Below are 26092 nucleotides of genomic sequence, written 5' to 3' on the forward strand. Positions count from 1 at the left end.
TTAGATTCATATAACTGCTAGAATCCAGAATATACAGAGAACTCATATCATCTGTAAGAGAAACCAAACAATCTAACAGAAAATTGGGCCAAGAATGTGAAGAGTCAACTCATGGATAGAAAAATCTGAACGGCCGAGAAACATGAAAAACTGTTCAACCACCGATATGCAAATTAATGTAATACATTAGTGCCATTTCCTGTTGCTGTGGAAAGCAATTTACGATATATAATAAAGATATGAATATTCTGATGAGCCAGCAGTTCTACTTCTAGGTATTGTCACGTGGTTTATGAGGAGACCTACAAAGAATGTTCTTTCAGCACTGTTCACATTACTGAAAAATTGGAAACAACCTAATGATTACTCATATGGAATCTCATAACCCTATTGTTTTGTTCCTATTCAAATCAGAAATACTTTTTAACAGATTACTTCTCTATCCTAAAGGCACTTTAAATCATTGTTCTTATTTTATATGGTGTCCAAAATTCTATTTAACTTAGTCATAAGTTAAACTTAATGTTTCTATTCATAACTGACTCATTGAAGATATTAAAGACAATAAAAGAATAATGCTGTCTCTAATAGATCTGACTTTAGCTATAATGTCATATGCATGATATAATCTCAGATAACATTCGTCTAGCTTTTAGTGAAGCATAGGAATGTACATGTATGTGTGCCTAATTTTGTATTTGTGTTATCTCTCCAATTATGTAAATCACTAATACCTATTACTATGTTAATACTAGACGATAAATTGTAATCAGTGTTACCATGAATTATTAATTTTATGTTTCTTATCTACTACAAATAATGTAAAAGACAGAGATGCTTATCTATCCATATTTTCTCCACCTGCTATTCACAAAAGTTCTCTCAGAAAGTCCTGAAAATTAAAAGTATGCACACATGGCTTTGTAATTTCATGGGTCAATAAGTAGAATTTTAGTTATATCCTATACTTTCTTGTGAGTACTTCCATATTTTGCCTTTTGAACGCTTGAGAGAATTATTAATTTCAAGAAAATCAATTTCATTTGAATGACTAGCATGTTATATAGTCAGTTATTATTATAAATGCATCTTGAGTTTTTTAATCTTAAAATTAAAACTATTATTAAAATAGTCCAAGTTAAATAATTATGGCTGCTTTTATTAACTATACACATTGTGCTTTCTTATGATGAGTAATTGCTAAATATTCATTACTTCCAGAGGAGGCAATGAAGTATTCAGAAATTGGAAGCTGTGGCATCAGAAGTATTGGGCATGCAAACTCTCAGTTTCTAATATATATTGTTTTGAAATTATAGAGCAAATTAAATGCATTTACACTGGGTGATAATTTAAGTAGTTAATTTACAACTAAGGTGTTTCTTTTTCAAAATATGTATATCAGATATATATTGAAGTATTTGGTATCCTCCATAATATTTGTAACTCCATACATAATATATACACATATTTCTTTTCCAACACGTAAATGAATATGTCTGGTTATACTAATGCTACTTCTTGAAGGATAGCCAGGAAGAATGAGAGAAATACATGAAAAGGAGAACAGCAGATAGGTGGTAATTTGGAAGTATTTGGAATACGAAGGTGATTGCTAAGTCATGTATAACTGACTAAAGAATGTAGTAACATCAGCTAATTTTGTCTCTTAGATGAAAGGAGTACTTTTAATATACAACCTAGAATTGTATTTGTTAATTAGATTTATAATTTACACCTATTCTCAATGACACAGAAATTAATATAATAAGTGAAATCTCAGGATACAGAACTGTATATTCAAGAGGAAATACTGCCATGGCATTCCTTAAAGCACTATTTTTAGAATGCTATAGAATTTCATTAGAGGTATTCATCTTTAAATTAATTTCCATCAATCATTTCAGTAGTTTTTTAAACTCTTAAATATGAGTGGAAGTTTAAATTGGTATAAGTTTATGAGATGGCAAATGAACAGTAAAATAGCTTTACTTAAAATAAGTATTTCTTGAATAGATGTATATGTATAACTGATTCACTTTGTTATAAAGCAGAAACTAACACACCATTGTGAAGCAATTATACTCCAATAAAGTTGTAAAAAAAAAAGTTTTTCTTAAAGTGTTCTCGTTAGTGTTAAACGATTTTTCTGTGTATTTGTCTTTTTCCTCCCCTTTTAAAATAAACTCACAAAGATTATGGCCATAGCTTCTCTCACTTTTGTTTTCCCCCACAGCACCTGATACAATACTCTATCTGTAAACACCAAGTCCACACCCTCCCCCCTCAGAAAAGTATAATGAGTGGCCTTACGTTGCTGTAACTTCTTGGCAGTCATCCTTACCCATAACCATAGTCATACTTGTTTTTAGAGGTGTCATAATTACATATTTAGAATTTTAAGTATTCTTCTGTGGTAACTCACAGATTTAAGGATTCCTTTAGCAACCAATAGAATTAAATAAGCAGAGCATGGCATTTCCTGATGAAAATACAAGTTCCCAGCCATGAAGTCAGTAGGGTAGACACACTCACCAGGCACACAAGGGGCACTGGTACAGAGACCAGAGGGTCAAGGAGAGTACAGAGACCGGCTCTGAGGCCTGTAGGTCATGTATGCCATGTAATTTTCTCTCACCTGTCAATCCACGTGTCATCTTAGGAGCAGGAGGTTAAAGGAATCTGAAAGACTGGCAATTTACCCAAGTGATACCAACTCATATAAAGAGACTGGTAAATTTGTTTCAGAGTGAGATCCTTTTTTCTCACTACCCAACATGGGGGAAGCTTATGCAGGTCAGTGAGGAATAAAGAAGTTGCATCTGTGTGAGTCAGTATCTGACCCCCAAGACATATCTATACGTCTCCTCCTGCATATTTATTATATTTATGACTATTTGCCTACTTAAGAATCCATCACGATGTTTCTCAAAGTGTAGTTCCCAGACCAGTGGCATCAGTATCACCAAGGAACTGCATCTGACAAAGATTCTCAGGTTACTCCGCCTACATTAAATTTTGAGAAACATGGCTCTACATGGTGTATACTAGAATTGGGAATGGGTAAGTGTTAAGCCTAGAATTTTAATTCATTTCTATACTTATGGATATAACATTTATCTTTCAGTGATACAGCTTTATGAATAAACAGCTTCATGGATATAGCTTTTTTAAAATATATATTTATTTATTTTTGGCTGCATTGGGTCTTCGTTGCTGCGCGCAGGCTTTCTCTAGTTGCGGTGAGCGGGGGCTACTCTTTGTTGCAGTGTGCGGGCTTCTCATTGCGGTGGCTTCTCTTGTTGCAGCGCACGGGCTCAGTAGTTGTGGCTCGTGGGCCCTAGAGTGTAGGCTCAATAGTTGTGGCACACGGGCTTAGCTGCTCTGTGGCATGTGGGATCTTCCCGGACCAGGGCCCGAACCCATGTCCCCTGCATTGGCAGGCGGATTCTTAACCATTGCACCACCAGGGAAGTCTGATATAATTTTTTTGAGACAGAGAAGTAAGAAAGGCGGTTCTATTTTTTTTAAGCTATGATCAGAAAAATGGTACTTTTTGAGTACTGCAAAAGGCAAGTGCACAGCATTTCTGAAAGTATCTGAAAACCCAGCCTGTTATTTTCTACAAACACTCACTGCCACCAAAGGTGGTGACTTGCAAGTTCAAAAGCCTCCTCATTTAACATCCATTGTTTCCACCCTGCATTCTGTCTGCCAATCAAACCCATCCCTTGGGCAATATAGTTGGTAAACCAGGTGGTTCATTCATTCACTTAAACAGAAGTTGTTTGAAAACTGTTAGAACTGTTCCCATTTTTCTCCTTCACACATACTGAGAAAGGGATGGTATCCATGTGCAGGGCAGAGCTTTCTTTTGAGGGAAATTAAAAAACTAATGCTAACACTGTTTCAAATGTTCTCACATAACCTACTCCAATGTATCATTATGTAAACTTGCTCTTAACGGAGAATGGAAGACTGGTAAGTAAAAAATTAAAACTGTCGTGCAGTAAAAGCATAATTTTAACAAAGTATAAAAATGGTTGAGGGTGACTAAATGGCTTTTAAAGGTATATTTGACCAATAGAATGATCAAGGAAAGGATAGGTCTGCTTTTGGAGAAGATGGTATAATATTAGTGAATGGAAAATAGAAGTGGGAACCCTTGAATTCCTATTGGGTTTGTTTCCGTATGTAAAGAGGGATGATATTCTGACTGCAAAGAATAAAACAAACAACTATGAGAGGGAACTGGTGCCCAAGATGGGTAAAGAGATTAGAAAGTCCCCAGCTGCTCAGAATTGACTCTCTTGATCTAGATAAATTACATCTCAGGACGCTAATGAGACCGGCAAGTCAAATAGCAAACCACGATGGGTGGTCTGGAAGATTGGAAAAGTGCAGTTTTTATTTTCTAAAGGAAAAATAAGGTGTGGGAATAAAATTTTAAGCTTCTAAATAGTTATTTAAGACTTGGTTAGAAAATGCAACGCAGGAAGAACCTACAAGCCTTCTTCAGTTAAGGAAATATTTTGAAAGAATGGGAGCCAGTTGACACAAGTGCTTTAAAAAGACAAACCCTGTCATAGCCATTACGAATAGCTAGACTGATACACAGAGAAGGCAAATATTTACACACTGGTTCCAAATTTTTTGAGAAAATTAAATCTGTACTTACTCTATAATTTGTCATCACATTGTGATTCTGTACAGGATTGTTTGCCAAAAAGGGCAAAGACCCATTCCTATGCAATTCAAAGGTTTGTTTTAATACTTTCAGGTTATAACCTCCAGACCAGAATCTATTTGTCATAAGGAAAATTCATTAAAATCCTTGTTAAAAAACATTTTTTTAACTTCAAGTTGTAAACTGTATTTGTATTAATATGAAAAAGACCAATAACCTATAGGGGAAAAAAATGGAAATGAACGTAACAAACAGTGCACAGAAAAGGAAATTACAAATGACAGAAACATTTTGTGATACTGAAAAAAGTTCATCCTCACTCAAAAGAATGCAAATTCAAATGACAATGAGATGTCATTTTTTCTTGCTTAGCAAAGATCAAAAAGGTTGATGACAATGAGTTGGCAAAGGTGTCTGGGAAAAAACTCCTTCATATTACTGATGGGAGTGCTCTATGAAGAGCAATTTGGCCATATTTACTAAAATGACAAATGCCATTTTGACCTAGTCATTTTACTGCTAGGAACTTAACCTATGGGGATACTTGCAATGTGAGAAATGACATGAGCATAAAGTTATACATTGTCATATTGTTGCAGGAGCAAAACTTGAAAACCAACTAAATGTTCATTAATTGGAACGTTGGTCAAATGAGTTGTGGTACATCCTTAGAATATAATAGTATTCAACTGCAAAAATGAGAACATTCTTAAAGTGCTAATATGGAAAATAATTGTCAGTATATATCATTAGGTGGGGAAAAACACTATTCAGAAACAGTGTTTATAGTATCCTACCAATTGTTTGTTTTTTTTTGTGTGTGTCTTTCTTTTTTAAAGAAGACAAGAGAAGGAAAGAATATATACACAAACACACACTCACGTCCTATCCTTGGAGTGCTACTGAAGAAACCGATAACCCTGGCACCTATGGGGAGAGAAACTGAGTGGATGAAAGATGGAGATTCAAGGGAGGATTTGAATTTTGTACCACAAGAAAGTATTATTTTTTCAATAAAGAAAATGATTTACTCTTTTAAAGTTTGTCTTGAAGGATGAATTCATTTTCAACCTTATAATAAATAACCATTTTCAACCTTATAATAAATAACCCAGTATGAACTTACTGATAGAGTACTAAGTCATTTTGTATAAAAGGGCCATGCATATTCTCTCAAAATTAGAAACAAAAATGAAATATGTAAACAAAAATGACACTTTTACAAAACACCCATACCACATGCAATAAATACAATATGATAATGTGATTATATTCTATTGTGCCACACACTACCTTATTTATTACGTTGATCTCATGACTTAGCAATGGGTCACCAGCAATAATCTGAAATACAGTTCTTTAAATGATCTCCTCCTCTTCAGTCCTCCTACCAAAGTCCTCATCCTGGACCATGTTGCTCCTCAACTACCACAATCATCTCCTGACTGCTCTTTTTTGGTCTGACACTCCTCAAATTTGAGAGTTTGCCAGTCACCTCCCTTTAATAGCTCCCACATCTCTCGAAGATAATGTCTAAGCTCCTTAGTGGCATACAAGCCTCACCCAAACTGGGCTTACAACATTGTTGTATTTATTTTCCTTCCCATACTTCATGCCATTAATCACTTCATATCTTGGTCCTTATTGCCTCTTCTCTCTGGAACCCTTTTCCTTTCCCTCACACACATTTCACTTTATCAATTCCTACTCATCTTTTAAAGATCCAGTTCAGACGTTACATCCTCCAGGAGGCTGTCTTGGGACCAGAGCTTCCCAAACTTTTAGTAAGTGAAAGCATCTTTTGAAGGGCTTGTTAAAAACAGTTTCTTGATCTTCACTCACATCTATTTTGATTCAAGAGGTCTATGGAGGGCTTCCCTGGTGGCGCAGTGGTTGAGAGTCTGCCTGCTAATGCAGGGGACATGGGTTCGAGCCCTGGTCCGGGAAGATCCCACATGCCGCAGAGCGGCTAAGCCCGTCAGCCACAACTACTGAGCCTGCGCGTCTGGAGCCTGTGCTCTGCAACGAGAGGCCACGATAGTGAGAGGCCCGCGCACTGTGATGAAGAGTGGCCCCCACTTGCCACAACTAGAGAAAGCCCTCGCACAGAAATGAAGACCCAACACAGCCCCAAATAAATAAATTAATTAATTTTAAAAAAGAGGTCTATGGAGAGGCCCAAGGATTTACATTTCTAATAAGCTTCTAGGTGATGCTGCTGTTGGTCTAGGGAACCACACTTTGTAGCTGTGCAGTTTCCAGATTCTCAGCTTCTACAAGGGATTTGTCTGGGTTTGTTCCTGTGGTACACACATCATTCCAATTATCATTTCTACTTTTTAGTTAATGATAGTCCTCCAACTTTACAAACTGATGTATCTCAATAGTGTATTTTACCTAAGACACATTTATGCCAAATCGAAACAGAATTCAAAATATTAATGACTGAAATCCCCCTTTAATCAAGGTACCATCATGCACTTACTCAGCCATCTCATTCATAGATTCATTTCCAAAAATCTACTGGGTATGTTTAATAATTATTTATCAAAAGTTACATATATTTAGGCAATTTGGTTATTACTTGGTATCTTTATTATTAATGATTGTAGCTATACTCAATCTAAAGGATTTTAAAAAATACTGAGAACCTTATAGTCACAGAAAATTGTTTTAAAAATTGAATTTAAAACCTCATGGGTGTATTTGTCATACAGAAGTATGACAGAGTGGTTAATAAAAGACTTCATAGCATAAATATGTATTACATTAGGATACAACTCTTCATGGAAGTGGACTGGAAATATGATTTAAAGAAGAAAGAGGACTGATAGGAAACTTCTAATTATTAATGATGACCTTGTTTTGTGTATTTTCTTTTTTTTTTTTTTTTTTTGCAGTACGCGGGCCTCTCACTGTTGTGGCCTCTCCCGTTGCAGAGCACAAGCTCCGGACGTGCAGGCTCAGTGGCCATGGCTCACGGGCCTAGCCGCTCCGCAGCATGTAGGATCCTCCCGGACCGGGGCACGAACCCGTGTCCCCTGCATTGGCAGGCGGACTCTCAACCACTGCGCCACCAGGGAAGCCCCTGTGTGTTCTTTTTTAAGTGGGTGATGGTCGATATCATATTGCTATGGTATTTGGATTCCACTGGATCCATTCAAAAGAGTAATGTAACACTTTTTAAGTGTCAATATTTACAATATGCCAAGGGAGGAAATGGATGTCAACTTTAAAACGTGCTAGCAGATACTCAGTTTTCTAAACTATTTTTAGAGGTTTATAAGAAGAATAGTCTGAATACCACTGTAATAGAGGTCTGGTTGGAGCCCTCCTCCTTGCCTTGGCAGGGAGGTTTGACCTCCTCCCCTCCCTTATAAGGAAAAGAACAGTAAAAGCCACACCTGCTTCTTCTTGGCCAATAAATTGTTAGTCTTACTTGAATTGTCCATTCCAGAAACTCTCAATTCAAGAAACTCTTTTCAAGTTTATATTCTTCTCCTTATACAGGCAATTCGGTTTGGTGAATGACGAAACTCTCATGACTATCTGCAGTCTTTTTTGGAGTGGTTTTCTGGTAGCAACTTGCTGATTTCTTTTGAAAGAGGGGGTATTTTGCAAGCCTGATTTTTCTTTTTAAGGGCTCTTGTCAAAATTCCAGCTACAAAAGGAGAGTTCTCATTCACTGTCTTTTTTCTATTGCCTTAGGAAAATGTGTTCCCACCTCAGTGTTACCTTAATCCAATAGTGTCCCAGGGAAATTGGCTCGTGTTTTTCATTTTTTAATGAACAGGAAAGTCAGGTTAAGAAGGGTAAGTGAGTTAAACAATGTCATAAAGCCAATAAGTGTCCGAGCTGGGATTCGAACTTGGGTCTTTTGTTTCTCTCCCCATTATCATGCTACTTCAACTCAGCAATGGATTTTGGAGTTGAGTAGAGGGGGTGGAAAGTAAGAGGAAGAATTCTGATTGCCCAGTGTTCAAAGAGAAAAGCTGATGCCTAATTTCACTCAAATATGGTACCCACAAACCTCAACAATCTTCAAGATTTTATCAGAGCCAGAATTATACTCTTGCCCAGAACAAACCTAAGCTCAGAGGAGTTTTAAATTTTCAAAAAACCTCTGTCTAGCTGCATAGTGAATGAGAATATTGTGTCTTTTTGTCAAATAGCTTTCACCCACTGTTTTTCAATACACATTCCACAGAAATATTTTCATACCCAATAGAAAACACGGAAACTTTTTTTTTTCCTAAGAAAGAGGATTAGAGGATAATTAGGCTAAGAGGTCAGTGTCCTCTTCCCTGTTCCTCACCTTCCCAACACTAGTCCTTAAAAAATAAAAGTAAACTAAATCAGATATATTATTCAATTTAACGTGAGCTAGTACACGTCTATCTAAGGGAGTAACTATCTGAACTTGAATTATCTCACTCCAAACAATGAACTAGATGACATTAACCTCTGAAAAGCTAATTTTGTGAACTATCCACACTCCTGACTGATTGACTGGGGATCCATTGAGCAGTCCAACTCAGAATCCAGTGCTTCCAAAGATGATAATCTTTGGAAGCATGGTAAGGACACACTGTGATTCTTAGGATTCTGGGTATACTCTTGAGGCTGGGTTAGAGTCCCAAGCTTATTTGTGTGAAAGCTACCATTGGCTTAGAACATGGAAAATTCTCAATGAGATCTCATTCGGTTGAGCTTCAGTTCTTTGGTACTTAGAGTAGTCTTTCTCTGTAGAGATCTCGTTTGGGTTTTCTTTCTTTGTTGCCATTACTGGGGTTCCTTCCTTCTCCAGGGGAAATTCTCAGTCTTCTGATTCTCCTTCTCTGAAGACTACTACTATGGAGCTGTCCGCTTCTCTCCTTGTTGGCGTGATTTTACCAAAGATAATCTGGAATTTTCATTTGGCCTCTTTGGGAAACTTAGGCTCTCCCTAAACTGGCTCATCTAAGACCTCTCCCCCCTTCCCATCATCTCCACTGTTCTGTTCTCCTTTTATCACCTTCAATGTTCCCTTCAGCTCCCTTGAATTGTCCACCCCTGTCAAGCTTTTCACCCGCCACTCCATCTCCCCAACTCCCTTTAGTCATTTAAGCTTTATGCTCCCCGCCCCCGCAAGCGGCTCTCAAGGGATGTAGGAACCCCAAAAGTAACTACCTGAAGCAGAAAAGTTTACTTAGAGACAAACTAGATATTTTATACTATCTGAAGCTGAAAAGTTTACTTAGAGACAAACTAGATATTTTATACACTCAGATGGGCTCTGGAGACACCCCAGATAGTCCCTTGGCATAACTTCAGTCACTCGCCCAAATTTTAGTCCACAGCTCCCACAAGATTACATATTAAGTCCAAAGAAAATCTTTAAAAGTCTCCTCCCACAATTACTGGTGGGAAGTTTTAGCCCTCCTATTGAGCAGGTAACCTCATTTTATTTTCATTACATTTGCTAGTCTGCTACAAAATGCTAGTATGTGACAGTTCAAATTTATTTGCTTCCTGGTTTTCTCTGTAAAATCAAATTTACTAATGGTTAAAAACTATTAATCAGTATACATAAATAAAATCTCTAGAAACAACAACGTCCAAGATAAACAACTTTGTATGCATTGTATGCCAGGTATGTAGCATGCGTTTTTGTTAAGCAAGAAGGGAGTAATGTTGTCCTAAGGTAAAATGACTGCTTGTTCCAGAAGGAAAAAGAGAAGAACAAAGGACAAAATTTGAACAGACACAGAAAGTTGTAGTTTTGTGGAAAAGGAATTTTATGTTATGTGGTCAAAGCTGGCTATGATTGGATGGATATATCTTTAAAGCTTTTAAAAGATGATTTTTAGTATCAACAGTATACTAATGCAAAACTAGAATTTAATCTTCTCTTTATTAAAATGACAAAGTTTTCTTGGATTATTGGTCTGTTCCTAATAAGAGATTGTAAAAGATTTTTCTTTACCTTTTGAATAATCCACCTAGGCAACAATGATTCTGTGTCTTATAAGAATTATTTCCTGTGCTTTGTGTAGATTTTATCATGTCCTTGGTTATTTAAGAGAATTGAGGCATCGTACTTCTGAAAGAGCCAAAGTCTTGTACAATCATATCACCTCCTATATTTATTTCTGGAATCTTTTATTGTCACTTTGGTTAAATAGGTAGTCAAGCATCGTTTCAGTGACCCATGATCCTATTTCACCAAGTATTCAAACCTTTTCACATATTTGACCACCTTTGATATTATGTCTTCCACAAATCAAATCCTAAATGAAATCTTGATCTCAAGCTGCCTTGAAAATCTCAAAGGATTTGTTCTCTCACCTTCTAAATATAGATTAAGAATAATTAGGTTTATGTGATATGCTGAGTTGCATGTAATGTATCCCTAGGTTATATCTGTATAGATCAAGTGTCATTAATATAAATATTACAGTACTTATATGAAGTTCCTAGAAATGTGTTAATGCCCTTGCTGTTCATGGTATAACCTGGTGCTGCTCTGCCTAATATTAGACAATGACAGTATAATGTTATCAGTAGTAACTTCAGTTATTACATTAAAATGGTGTGTGCCACAAAAATAACATTTCCTTGTCAAATGAACTTTCATCAGATCTTTAACCATGATTATTTGAAGACTTCTGTCATTTACAGATAGCTGTTGTTTTATTTGGAGGCTTCCCTGAAAGTGCTTCTTGTCAGTTACAGGCCAGGATGCTTATCTTCAAGAAAAAGGGACTATCTCCTAAACTCTTGGAAAGGACTACACCAGGTACTCTAGGGCACAAGCTTCTGAGAGCTTTGTTTAAATAACTTTGTGACCATACCACTGGACTGACTCAGGATTTCCAGAACTCTAGTGGAGAAGCTAATGGGTTTTAGGAAACTGCTAACCCAAGATCAAGTAAAACAAGAATCAATTACACAGAACTGAATGAACTGATGAAGGATGATTTGACTAGGGTTTTTTTGGGGAATATGGTTGATGCTTTAATGTTCCGTTTTCTTAACATTAAGAACTCCTTTTTCTTTTTACTTACCCTATCTATAACTCATGGTAATTTAGTAGATTACATTTCTTTGGAGAGAAATGAAACATTTATCTTTTCTCCCTGCCTGATCCCTCCAGAACTCAGAAACTCTTATCAAGTATTCTTATTTTCATGGCAATATATTTAATTGCACAGGTTCAATAAGAATCTGTCCTTTATGTAACAGGACATAATTGAGAAAACTGATTATATAACCAAGGCTTTGACTGGAATGTCATATTTAAGAATGATGTGCATAGAATCAGATATGACCAGACAGTTTTAGAAAACCACAGTTAATTTTATGGAGACAATACTTACAAAGCCCTCTTGGGAAAACTGGCCTAGTACCTGGCTTACAGGATGCCCAGCCTTACAGGTGAATAAGGAAGGTCACTTCCTGGCAGGCCCAGGAAAACTTAGGATATTTTAAGGACTTCAAGAATAGAAGAATTCACCCAAATCTATAGGCACGGCATGTAAAATGTGATTTCAAGCTCTTGGCTTGGCTTCTTAATCTCATGAGGCTTTGAAAAGTCAAAACTGAAATTCCTTATGAAAAATTTCAGCAAAACAAACTTTAAAAGGCCTATGTGGTAAATTATTATTCCTGCTGCATCTGTGTAAATAAAGAGCTCAGCCTTATTTTGTAAACAAGAATAATCTTACTTTGAGTATCTTTGATCAAATGGGAGGTTACTGTATGGAAAATTTTTATGTTTCAATAGAAAACTATAGCATACCTTTGTGGGTTATCAGATTCTGGCCCTGTTCATTGCCTTTGAGCTATTTTACTTTTCTTTGTAGAGTACATGATTTTGTTACCTACCCGTAAATTGGACTGGATCCTGCTGTCTTACAGTTGTTACCAGATTCTCAATTATTCTCATTTCCTTCAATATCTGGCCACTGCTATCCAAATTAATGTTTCCAATCTTTCTCCCACTCTCCTGTCTTGGCATGACTGAGAACTAAAAGCTGACTGTCCAGACCCTTATTGAGAGTCTACATTGTCTTGGAGCTAAACTTTTCCCCCTAGGCTCTAAAGAAGCCCTGAGAGCTGAAGCTGAATAACTTGAAATATACTTCAAAAGACTCATCAGCACAGTAGATTATGTATGGACAATCTTCATGCCTGGAGCTGCTGCTGTGTGGGCTACTCAGGAAGTTCACCAGAACTCCCACATCTTTCATGCTCTGCCCCAGGAAATAACCATGACTGTGGACAATCTTACTAAAACCTCTCTGATGTCTGTGCCATCACCAGAAACATTCAAGCTGCAAACCAAGAAATCCATCAAATGGCCACTGCCATCCTCACTCCATTATCTAAAAATGCTTCCAGCACAATATCTAGGAATTTTCTTAAGTGGCTACCCTCTGGCCTCAGAAACTGGGTTTACAGTCTGCTCTAACAATTAGTCTTTCTTCTTCTTACCTGCATAAAAAGCTCCCTCATTAAATACCTGATTGCTCACACCATCCAGCAAATATCCTCTAACACCCAAGTCTCAGAGTCAGTTCAACTAGTCTTTCAACAACAGAAAACTTCGAAAATGAACTACATGAAGTAGCTTTCCTAAGTTGTTCAATCAGACACCTAGTTTCCCTTGAACAAAAAAGGGACTGACAAAGATGGCTGTAACATTCTCCTTTAGCTTGATTAAAATTTAGATAGGTTTCTTCCTGATTATAGGACTGACATCTCTTTTCTTAGCACATTTACTTTAGAAAACTTTCTATTATAAATTCCTTCTCTGCCCTTTTGAGATGTAAATCTTTTACAACCCAGGAATAGCTTTTTCAAGGACCTGGGAGCCATCCTTTTGAAATGTAAACATCCAGAAGGATAGTACCGTATCTCCTAGTCTCTGTGGGAAGACAGTAGTTTACTTTCAATAAGTGACAGCTAGCAAACACAGATGGCCTAATCACAAGAACCAACCTCCCTGTGAATGTCCTCTAGTACTTCTCCCCCAGCTCATCCCAACACTTAACATCTTTCTTGTCTTTTCTTTCAGAGGAGTTGAGTTCAGTCTCTCTCCCTTATTGCAATAGTCTTGAATAAAGTCTTACTTGCGTATTAAGTTGTCCCATGCAATTTTTCTTTGACAACACTCACAGGAATGTGAACACATGCAGAGAAGGATTTTGGTGTTCGGATACTTTAACATTCAGTCACTACAGTTGCGTCCTCTGGTACTTTTCAGTGTGGATTTGACATCATGGACAATTAAGTGTCTTACACGGTAAGGAAGAGTCAGTACAACACTGTCATGCTTTTTAATGGACCACAGGTGGAAAGTCATGCTTGACGGGAGGAAAAAAACCCTCCTTGTCATCAATATGAACATAATATAGTCAGTAAGACAACATAAAACTATGTGCCCCCTCCCCACCTCATATTTAAATAAAAGGTTTGGGGGCCTTCCCTGGCAGTCCAGTGGTTAAGACTGCACTTCCAATGCAAGGGGCACGTGTTTGATCCCTGGTCAGGGAAGAAAGATCCCACATGCCACGTAGCATGGCCAAAATAAATAAATAAATAAATTAATTAATTAATTTTTAAAAAGTTTGGAAAGCAGTAGTTAGGCAGTTTCATGTCAGATAAGTAGTATATCTCCAGGTCATTATTGAAAGCATTCATTAAAGATTAAAAGCATAAGACCCTTCATAGAAAATTTAACTGGTTCCTGGTTCTTAGCATTCAATTATCATTTCTTTAATCTAAAATCAACATATTTGGTGTCTAAATTGAGAGTACATTTGAAAATCAAAATTCAAAGGCATGCCTTCTAGTGGGCTGACTGATGGGAAAGGGCTGTGATTATGCCTAATTTTCACCCTCTACATCGCGATCTCATTGATTATGTTTCTCAGCTTGCTAAGGGTTCTGTGAGGTGATTTTCAAGATGAATATTGCTATTTGCAGGATTTCCTGAATAAGAATATTTCGGGAGTAACTTGCACAAACCAAGCGATGTGCAGTCAATTTTCACTCCAGCATAAACAATGTATTAGAACAGAGCCCTTAAGGCTTTTTTTATTTGGGTTTCATTACACAGCTAGCTGCATTTCATCAATAAGCATGAAGTACCAAGCAGGCAAAACTGAGGCTCCCAGAGGATATTACATATTTTTCTAACAGGTGCTCAGAGTGACTAGAGAAAACAAATCACCTGGATGGCAAGGCCTTAGGCCCTTTTTTTTCAGAGGAAGCCATGGCTACCATGGCCAGACAAGGACAGTTTCTTTAAATTTAGGAAATAGAGGCTGCTTGTGCATCTACTTTCTTTGCATTAACTCATTCCTAAGATTTTTTTAAAGGTGTTTCTCTCTCTGTGTTAAAAAATGGGCATGTCCTCAAAGCTGTATATAAACATTTTGGTTTCCAGTAGTTTGAAGTTAAGCCAAGTCCATTTTCTCATATTTCTTTAAGTGAAAAAAAAGTTTAATCTCTAAGCAGAGGGCTATAGAAGGCTGTACAGATTAAAATCACATATCTTTTAGCAGAAGAACTCTGTGCAATCTTAATAAATAATTCATTAGACAGTGAATATAGATAGAAGCTAGACAAAGAAGGATAAAGAACTAAGTAGGTTAGTAAATTATTCACACAGGTCACTATTTCCTGATTACAAGTTAGGGGTCTGAGAATTATAGGAAGAATTTTTTGAGTCATCATGTATATGATTTTATGATCTTTTTTTTGCCTTGGATACAGCCACAAGCAGAAGAAAAAGGCTAAAGGAATATTTTTGAAATCTACACTCCAGAGATGAAAAACTCAGGATATGCACAGAGGACTGAAGCCAAGGAGTTTTACTGCCAGGGAAAAAGCAGCTGCCACTCCCCTCAGTGGTTTAGACTGAGCTGCAGGAGGGCAAATATCATGACTCCTGAAACTATACACAGCAGTGAGAGTGGTGTCTTAGAGCTTTAATAAAGGAAAGTGATTAACACAGGTGAGAGTAGCTTTCATGCTATACTGCAGGGACCCATTTGGCAGGAACCTATGGGCCCTGGACAAAGGCTCAATGAAAGTTTTTAATATTTGAGCACTATTCTCGGGTACGCACATTGGGACTAAAGTTACTTTGGTTGAGTCAACAATATCCATTTGTATCAGAGGATTTTGTTATCTTTTCTCTTAAATATATTCCATGTAGAAAGAAAGCTCACATGGAATATATTTTTCATTATTTTAGTGAAGAAGCACATTCTAACTGAAGATTGTATTTAAATCTGAGTGCTTTTATATCTGAGTTCCAAAAAGCTATTTCTGGTTGGGAATAAAGAGTTTATGGCCTTTCCTCTTGTCACACTAAATCAAGAGATATTTAAGAATATACTCGATCCAAGATAATTGAGAATCTGGCTGAGGTTATTGTTCATTGGACCAAGTAACTGTCCTTCTTTGTTGAGATTATTTATTGAGTAATGAAAAATCAGTATTGATGAGATGCAGTTGCACTGGAGAAGGGGTGCTCTGAGGACACTAGGTGCTAGTTAGGTGGAAAAACTGAAAGGATACCAGAACTGATGGCTTCCCTGCATGATGATGTGCTTTGCACTCACCCAGTCTTGTCCCTGTGACCACACATGACTCAAATGCAGGGTGACGGGTCCATCAGAAGCTGCACCTTGGTGTCAAGACCTCCACTCTGTCATCACTGCACTGGCTATGTTTTCACTTGTCCTGTATACTTTCTTAAAGTTAACTAAATTTGTTCTGGTTAAAAGCCTATTGTGACCTGAATTTAACTGTCAAACTGAACCCAAGACCATGCCACTGGTTGAGTAGCCTGGGTTTTGCACTGGTGAAATGATGTCTTCTTGTGACTTATCATCAGCTCTGGTGGGTAGCTATCAGAATGGGAGATGTAAACATGTCAAGAAGAAGTAAGGTAAAAGTAGTGCAGTGCACTTTGCAAATATAACTCATTTTAGGTGTGGCAAACCTTTCTGTATCTCTCTCCTTTCCTCACTCAAGTACATCCTTCCTAAATGTTCATCAACTCTTCTCTAAAAGATCCTCACACTTGCTTTTATCCTTATCTCCTAGCAAAACACCAACTAGATAGTGATAAAACCATTAGGTTGTTATAGTCCTGGAAAGCAAATAAATTGAATAATTTGGGTCAATGAATTAAAAGAAAAAAACTTTTCTCAAAGATATTATTTAACTTATTTAGTCTGAAGTTACCCATCATTACATTAATTAACAGGCTGTGCTTTCAATTGAATTGGTTTATGTGATTGGCCACTTAATGTTGTTGGCCCATAGGAGATGCAAAAAAAAAAAAAAGGAATCCTATTGGGACAAATCCTTGAAATGGGCTCCTGGGAAGGGAGAAAAGATAGGAACAATCAATGTGTACAGGGACACTAAGAGGAGGAGATGGTGGTGTCCAATTGGCATGTTTGTCTGGAGCCCTAAGCTTACCTATAGCATCTCATTACCATTCTGGGTGCCTCATTAACATCTTTATTCATTGATTTAAAAATGCTAACAAGTACCCACCATACACTGAGCCCTGGGATGGGGGTGTTCAGAAATGAGTGGGACAGGCAGATAAGTAAGAAGATGCCCTCTGCATTCAAAGAACAGTGTGATGAGGTACTCAGGTCTCTAAAATTTAAGTGTCAATCAATGTACAAAGACTATAGGAGATGGATACAGAGGTTTGTAAGCAATCCTAAAAGGGTTTTTCACTCTACTAGAGGTATGTAAGAAGGCTTTGAAGAAGCAATGACATTGAATTCAGTCTTATAGGATGGAGGGAAAATTCATCTTGCCAAAAAATGAGACAGAAATCATTTAAAGAAGAGAGAAGATCAAGAACACAGACATGGCGTGAAACCACATGCATATAAAGATACTATATAATCTAGAATACAAGAGGAGATTGTTGGCAGAATAAGAGGATACCAAGGTAAACTGGAGTCAGTCTGAGAGGGTTTTATAATGTCTACTAAGGAGTCTATACTTCACTTTGTAGGCACTTAGTCTCCAAAATGACTTCAGTTTTAGATAAGGAGTCTACAAACATATTAAGTACAATTTAAGTAGGGATGGAAAATGGATCGTAGTAACAAGTATAATGAAGACATTCTGGTGATATGAGTTTAATGAAACATCATTGCTAGTAAATGCCAGAAGAAAAAACAAAATATGCTACTCAATAATAATAATTATTATTAGCATTATAAAACGATGATGGTGATGATGATATCAAATGAGAAATTTATTTCAGTGATATTGCCACTCTTGAAGAATAATATTTAGAGCAAAAAGTCTTTACCTTAATGTCAAATGGTCCTGTTTGATTTGGTTGGTTGTAAATTTCCAACTGATTCCTAATAGGAGACAGCCACAGAAGCAGATGATTTAATTGCTCTTCAAGCTGTCCAAGGTCTTTTATGTGAGCCTCAATTTCTCCTTGTTTCTCAGGTAAAACTCTAGAAACCTACAGGGAAAAACAAAGTAAAAGAGTCTCATGATTTAAAAAGAAAAAGGAAAAAGAAATGTTTTCAAAAGCTATTTGTTATGAAATGTTATAGAAATGTATGGAATTTGATATTTTAACAGCATGATATTGATTACATACATGTGTTACACATTAGGATTTAATTCATGTATTACAAATCATTGATTAATAGTCTTTCCAAAATTCTATACTTTGAAGACAATAAGCCTTTTATTGAAATACAAAACACACACCCACACAAATGCACACCCAACTCCGACCAATGAAAGTAGTGTATTCTTCACTTACCCACTCATTCACTAAACATAATGGTGTCTTGTGTATTATATGCCAGACTCTCTGCCTTTATACTTGTTTCTAACTTTCTTTTATGTTAAGGAAAATTGTACAAGGAAATTCTTTTATGTACAAAGAAGACTGGTGAGGTAAGTGTTTTTGGGATTTGTAGTTTGCGAGTATAACCAAGTATAACCAAGTAAAACAGAATTAGATGATTGGAATGAAAAGTAAAAAGAACATCTGAATTAGAGTAAACTATCATGGAATGATTATAAGTGGTTTTTATTAAGGGCTTACTATGTGCCAAGCAACGGTGTTTGGAAGTTTCGCATTTATTGTCTTCTTTAATCTGCCCAACAACTCTATCATACAGATACTATTATCCCAATTTTATAACCTTCTATAATTTTATCCCTGGTTGAAAACCGTAAATAACTTGGGAAGCAGTGTGGTATGCTGTTCAACATTGTGAGGTCTAGAGTTACGCTGCTTGGTTTTAAATTGGGGCTCTGGAATACGCTGGCAGTCCAGTGGTTAGGACTCTGTGCTTCTACTGCAGGGGACATGGGTTCGATCCCTGGTCTGAGAAGTAAGATTCCGCATGCCCCGTGGCCAAAAAAAAAAAAGTTCCATCCCTTTTGTTAACACTTTAGCCAAGTTTTCTTTAACTCCCAATGCCTCCTCTTATAGAATGAGGACAATGATAGTACCTGCTTCATAGAGTCATAGTAAGGATTAAATAAAGTAATCCATGTAAATAGTTTACAGCAATATTCTGCATGATAGTGAATGATAATAAAATCATTCAATGTTAGTGATTATTGCTCCAACTCAAGTGTATGCAGAGAGACAGATAAACAAGAGTAAAGCCTTTTTCTTCAGATTATCAAGGGCTAAAACAGGTACGCAGGAATAAAGAGTGTGAACTGGCAATGGCAACTCTTTATGATATTATTAATTATACTCTACTAATAATATAAATATAATATTACATTGTAATATGAACACAAATGTTACAATATGCATCTATTATATATTATCATGATATTATGAGTAATAATAGAAAACATTTAAAAAGTAAACTAGATAAGCATACTAATATAGTAGCACATCATCTAAACAATGCCCCATACTTTGGACCAATCGTTTCAGAAACTTCTAAAAGAGCTAACTAGTGAGCATTATATGCTTTATTTGGACCCAAGAGTTGTAGGGTGAAAAGGAGATACATTAGTGGACAAAATAACCAATCAATTAATTTATAGGGGAAAGAACATTATATAAGCTCTTATTATATGTGGACATGTATTTTGAAATATATTGTGAGTACATTTGTATATATTTTGTAAAATGCATGCAAATGCATGAGTAAAGGGTTAACATCTAGCCTGGGCTGATGCAGGCCGGCCTGGGATTGACCTTAGGTTCCCACAACAATGTTTCCTTGGGACACTAACTTTAAGATGAATGGGAAATGCTGGGGCTGGCTTGCTTGTTGTATAGAACTATGCCTGGATTGGAGAAGCTGTGAGTTGATATTAGGACCTTGGGCCTATATGACTAAAATGGAGTAAAAGACAGAAGGGAAATAGAGGCTGTGGCTTCTATTTAAAGTGACCTGCACAAACTCTGGTTTTCACCCCTGGCAGCTTTTCCCTGTGTGGATAAGGAATCAAAAGAAGCAATGTGTGAGGGTAGCATGGAATGTCTGCCTATGAATAATTAATCATGATACTGTATCTGCTTTGTCCCACTTGTATCCTGCTATAAAGCCAAGTAAACATACTATTAGATGAAGGCCTATTTGAATTTCATGAGTTCTAACCCATAAGGACACCTACAGTGCTGAACTATATTTATACATCTATTGGGTTGGCCAAAAAGTTCGTTTGGGTTTTTCCGTAAGACGGATTTTTGGCCAATCCAATATGCGTATGTGAGTGTGTTATAGCTGATACCACAAATATAATTCCATGCATATAATATATAATCTAATAATGCCCTCAACTTATCTTTTTCAGCATTTATAAGGAGGGAACTAAACAGTTTATTTTTATTGGATCATTTTCTACTCACAAGTAAATGTGAAAAGCATTTTATTGCTTCAATGTACAGCATCTAAGAGCCTCTAGATTCTGAAGCTACTGGAAATAATAGCCATCATACATTCCTAAAATCTCTAAAATCGAGTTGCAAACTCATTTTTATATCTGATCACCAAACAGTTCACGTTTCATTTAGGCTTTATATTTAAGTGCAGAAATCTGGATAACTTTTAGCGAAGCTTGTTGGTTTCCTTCTCATCCTCCTAACTCATCCCTTCCTGGTTATAGAGATAGAACAACCCCCGAAAGAAAACAGTACAATGGGTGAGATTTGACTAACATCTGGAATAATTAAATGACCACTTATAACTAGACTGTGGGGCACAAGTAGTTTTCAGCTTAGTTATGATACCTACATTAGATACAGCCTCACAGACCTTGTGTTTCCCACTATCATAGCATTTACTTTATACTATTTAGTTTGTTATTTACATTTAATTTCTGGATGAACTAGGTTCCTACACATGATAGGTCTTCAATAAATATCTGTTGAATGAAAGAAAAACAATTTCCAGATTCAGGATTGATTCCTTTTTTTCTCAATGTAAGAAGCAATACATGTCCAGAGTAGTCAACGACATAAAAAAAAGTAATTTTATCCTCAGGTTAAACAGCTTTAATTAAAAAACAAAAATATTAGTAAATTGGACTATATAAAAATCAGAAACTTATGCATGGTAAAGAAAACTAAAAGCAAAGTTAAAGGGCAAATGACAAATTATGAAAGAAAATATTCGTGACAGACATCTCAGATAATGTATTAATTTTCCTAACCCATAAGAGACCATCTGCAAATTAATATGAATAAGGCCAACAACCAAAAAGAAAATAGGACAAAATTTAAGGGCAGTTCAAAAAAAAAAAAAAAAACACAAATGGATTTTAAACATACAAAAAGAAGTTACGCTTTGGCCGCAATGAGAGATCTAAAACTTTCAACTATTGTACTGATAACACACTATGCTGACAAGGCTGTGGAAAACTCAGACTCTTATACACAGCCAATGGGATGGCAATTTGGCAATATCTATCAAATGCATATAACCTTTGACCCAGAACTTTTTACTTCTAGGAATTCATCTTGTAGGTATATTTCTGGAACTAAAATCAATGTTTGGGGACGGTAGGGCAGATGGTAGATGGGGTGGGGGATTTTTCACTATATTTTTTAATTTTTGAAAAATATAAATGTATTACCTTTGCAAAGATATAAGATATAAGTTAATTTACATAGGAAAACTACTAGCTTTTCTTCTCACCAAAAAGTAGTGGTGAGAAATTATACTTTATATATTTTAATAACAAATCATGATTAATAGGATATAACATGTCTAAAGCCATCAGTCAAAAATCTTCTGATTATTTTCCCAGGACAACATCACTTAGTTAATGATAAGGTGTAATTTGAGATCTTCTAGCACATAATTTCTGTGCTCCCTCTCCGCCCTTCAAAACAGTCTTCAGGAACTGAGGGCTTCTTCTACATAGTTCATGGAAAAGATAACAGATACAACTAATTTATGATGTAAAATAAGAGTAAGTTTTGTGTCAGTTTCTATGTGTTTTAAAGAAATTTACTGTTATATTTACTACTTCATATTCTTATCAAAATATGGACAGAAACACTTTACTAGTAAAATGTGTCATTTTTCCTAATAATCTTTTTAAGTATTAAAAAACCATGCTCTTCATACAACATGTGCCCTGTGGTGAAAGAAAACACTTAAACACATTCAGTTCCCTTATGTGTTAATTTAGTATCTAACCAAATCTTGACCTAATTTCACACAAGATTAGGTTTCCTTTACTTTCAATTTTTCAATTTTAATTTCAAATGTGTAGAAGTTTTAGTATTAAGATAAATAGAGGTGACTGTTCTAGAAATGAACAGATACTAAATACTGACTTCATATCTTACACCAAAAATATTCTAGAGAAATTAAAGTGTTAAGTGTAAAAAAATTAATAAAGCAGAAATAGAATGAAATACTGGTGTGGGGAAGCCCTTTAGAAGTGACAGGAATGTGGATAAACTATTAAATATAACATTTGTATTGTTCATCTAGAAATTAAGGCAGCAGAACTGAAAACAAATGACAACTGGGAATATTTGTAGCATTTATCAGACAAAGGGTAATATTATTACATATAAAAAGATCTTTCAAAGAATGGAGATGGAAAATCTACTGGAAAATTGGATAAAGAATATGAGCAGGAATTTGGCAAAAAATGTAAACAACCAATAAATGAGAAAAGTCCAACCACTAAGTAATCAATCACATGCAAATTAAAACAGCAATGATATACCATCACTTGTCTATTATACTGGCTTTTTAAAAAGGTTATTTGTCAAAATTCTGGAGAGTAAGCACTCTTACATTTTAGGATAAATTCTTACATTTGTAGGGAGTAATTTGGTAATTCACACCAAAAAGCAAGCCATCTACCCTAAAAACTATAAACGTTACTGAGAGATTAAGGAAAACCTAAGCAAAAAGAGGAATATACCTTGTTCCTCTATTGGAAGGAGCCAACTGAAAGAACCGATTAAAAGTTCCAATACTGTAAGAACATCAGTTCTCTTCAAATAGTGCGTAAATTCAATGCAACCCTTAACAAAATTGCAGCAGCTATTTTTTAATAAAAATTGACAGGCCAACTCTAAGATTTCTATGGAAATGCAAAGGGCCAAAAATATCCAAGGCAATTTTGAAAAATAACAAAGTTTAAGAATGTTTACAAGCAGATATCAATATTTATTATAGTTAATTATGTGTGGTATGGCTGTGAGAACAAATAGACTACATATATTTACTTAATTTACGACAATGGTGCCCACTTTAGTTAAGTGGATTGTGGATGATCTTTTCAATAAATGGTTCCAGGTTATTTGGATAGAATCTTGACTCCTACTCTATACTGTACACAAAAAAATTAATTCTAGGTTGCTGTAGACCTCAATGTAAAAGGTAAACAATAAAAGTTTCTGAAAGAAAACATGGGAAAATATCTTGATGATTTTAGGGTAAGTGATTATTTCTTAAATAAGATATAAAAAGCACTAGCCATAAAGGAAAAGACTGATATATTGAACTTCATTCATCAAGAGATATCATTAGGAGAAAAAAGCAAGGCCTAAGTTGGAAGAAGATATTCACAATGCATCTATCTGACAAAGAAGCTGTATTCAAAGAACTCTGACGTCTATGAGAAAAAGACAGGTAACTATTTTTTCCCTCCAATGGGCAAAAGATTTGCACAAGAACTTCACATACGTGGATATATAAATGACTCTTAATTATCAGGCGCTCACAAATAAAAACACAATGAGGTACCAGTTCACATCCACTGGAATGGCTAAAAGGAAAAAGAATGAAACTACATATTCTTGATGAGGATGTGGAACAACTGGAACTCTCATACACTGCTGGTGAGAGTGAATTGGTAAACTACATTGGAAAACTGGTGGTATTTCCAAAGCCAAACACACACATATCTTATGACCCAGCCATTCTAATTCAAGTATATCCTAAACAAAAATGCACATACATACAGTAAAGGACATGTACATCATAACAGCATTATTCATAATAGCCTCATACTAGACACAACCCAAATGCCTACCAACAGTAGAATGGATAAACTGTGGTATATTCACACAATGGGACACTAAAAGAGAATAAGAAAACAGACTACGGTACCTGCAATAGCATAGAAGAATCTCACAAAAATAATGATGAACAGAATTCAAACATAAGAGCATATACAGGTGCTGTATGATTCCATTTATATTAATTTCAAAGACAGGTAAAACTAATAGAGGTGTTAGAAATCAGAAAAGTACTTATCCTTGGGTGAGGGTGGTAGCTGGGAAAGGGTTAATAACTGGGAAGAAACATGAGGGAGACTCCTAGGGTAATGTTCGAATTCTTGATCTGGGTGCTAGGAGCATGGGTATGAAAACTTTTTAAAAAATCCATCAACTTCTATTATTATTTGTGCACTTCTTATTTATGTGTTTCTTTTCCTTCAATTTAAAAGATTTCATGAAAATATTTTAAAGCCTTAAAAGTATTCATTCCTTTCAATTAACACATGAGGAAATTAGGCTCAAAACTATAAATAATATTCCTAAGTTTACTAGTAAGTGAAAAGACTTGGCTTTAAACATTTGGGTTTTCCTGACTCCAAATTCTACTCCTTCTTTTTCTCTTCCCTCCCAAAACATATGTTCTGCCATCTTTCCAAATCTAACATATTACTTGATAAATGGAGTATTAAAATTCACACTTTTCAAAAGTTTTCATTTTTGTGAGAACAGTCTATACCATTAATGCGTATTATCACTAATGAGATACACATTTAGATGTCAACTTTAATATAAAACACTATAAATGAAATGTATTTCAATATATTTCAAATATAAACATATTTTGAAAACAAAAGAACTACTATTTGATATTTGTTAATTCATGACTCTATTATATGAGACTACTAGATAAATTAGATTGCTTATTGAATAAATTGTTAGATTTTGATTAATCCAAAGTCACGATTAAATGATCTTCATATAACTGCAATAAGTAACATATATTTTGGTAGATTTGTTATTCATTTAAAAATGTTCTTTTACTTTTGATGTAAATGCTATAATTTTTATTTAAAAACCATAAAGAGATCAACTTCAATTTACAATATAAAACTTTCTAACATAAAAAATCAAATAAGCAAAAGAAAAATCAAAACCAAAAACAATACATCTTATATAATTTCACAGACACTCTTAAGATAAAACCATTGTCATAGATCAATAGGAAAAAGACCAATGCTCAAATGAAAAAAAAATGAACAAAGATCAGAAACAGACAATTCGTGAAAGAACTATAACTGATGTATAAGTCTATATTTTTCTATTCTTTTTCAAATTCTTTTCCCATTTAGGTTATTACAGAATATTGAGCAGAGTTCCCTGTGCTGTACAGTACCTATAAGTCTATTAAACTGTTTACCTTCACTAGGAACTACAGGAACAAAATTCAGACAGTGAGCTTCAAATCGATTGATCTGGCAACGATTTAAAAAATTTTATCTTATATTACTAAATGGTGGTATCATACAATAACAGTAGTTCAGGGAATTGGCCCTTCTCATACACTGCTGGTAAGCAAGTATGCTGGAATATTCCTGAGGGCTGGGGTTGGGAGTGAATGGGGCAGAGTTTTTGCAGTACATATCCAAATATAAACACACTCTTAGACTTAGACCACAAATTCTACTTCTAATAGTTTATCTTAAGGTGACAATGATGTGTACGTATATTCAACTATAAGAATGTTTGCCATAGCCTCATATATAGATAGATGCAAAACACTGAAAATAGATTACATGCTCACCAACAGGGTATGGGTTGAAAATTATGGTACATCCATCCAGTGAAATACTCTGCAGCCATTTAAAAAGTGCTGTAGATAAATATTTAGTGATATGGAAAAA

General features: G+C 35.5%; 1 protein-coding gene across 2 annotated transcripts in view; it reads right to left on the reverse strand.

Annotated features, from left to right (window-relative positions):
- The window catches only part of DMD (dystrophin), a 2064872-nt gene that overhangs the window by 723945 nt on the left and 1314835 nt on the right, over positions 1–26092 (reverse strand). For both annotated transcript variants that reach the window (XM_082609524.1, XM_082609523.1), the window contains exon 48: positions 18030–18194. In XM_082609524.1, coding sequence (XP_082465650.1) covers positions 18030–18194 — 165 coding nt within the window. The remainder of the gene's footprint in view (positions 1–18029; positions 18195–26092) is intronic.

This window comes from Mesoplodon mirus (assembly GCF_964341445.2).
Source record: "Mesoplodon mirus genome assembly, chromosome: X".
Lineage (NCBI taxonomy): Eukaryota > Metazoa > Chordata > Mammalia > Artiodactyla > Ziphiidae > Mesoplodon > Mesoplodon mirus.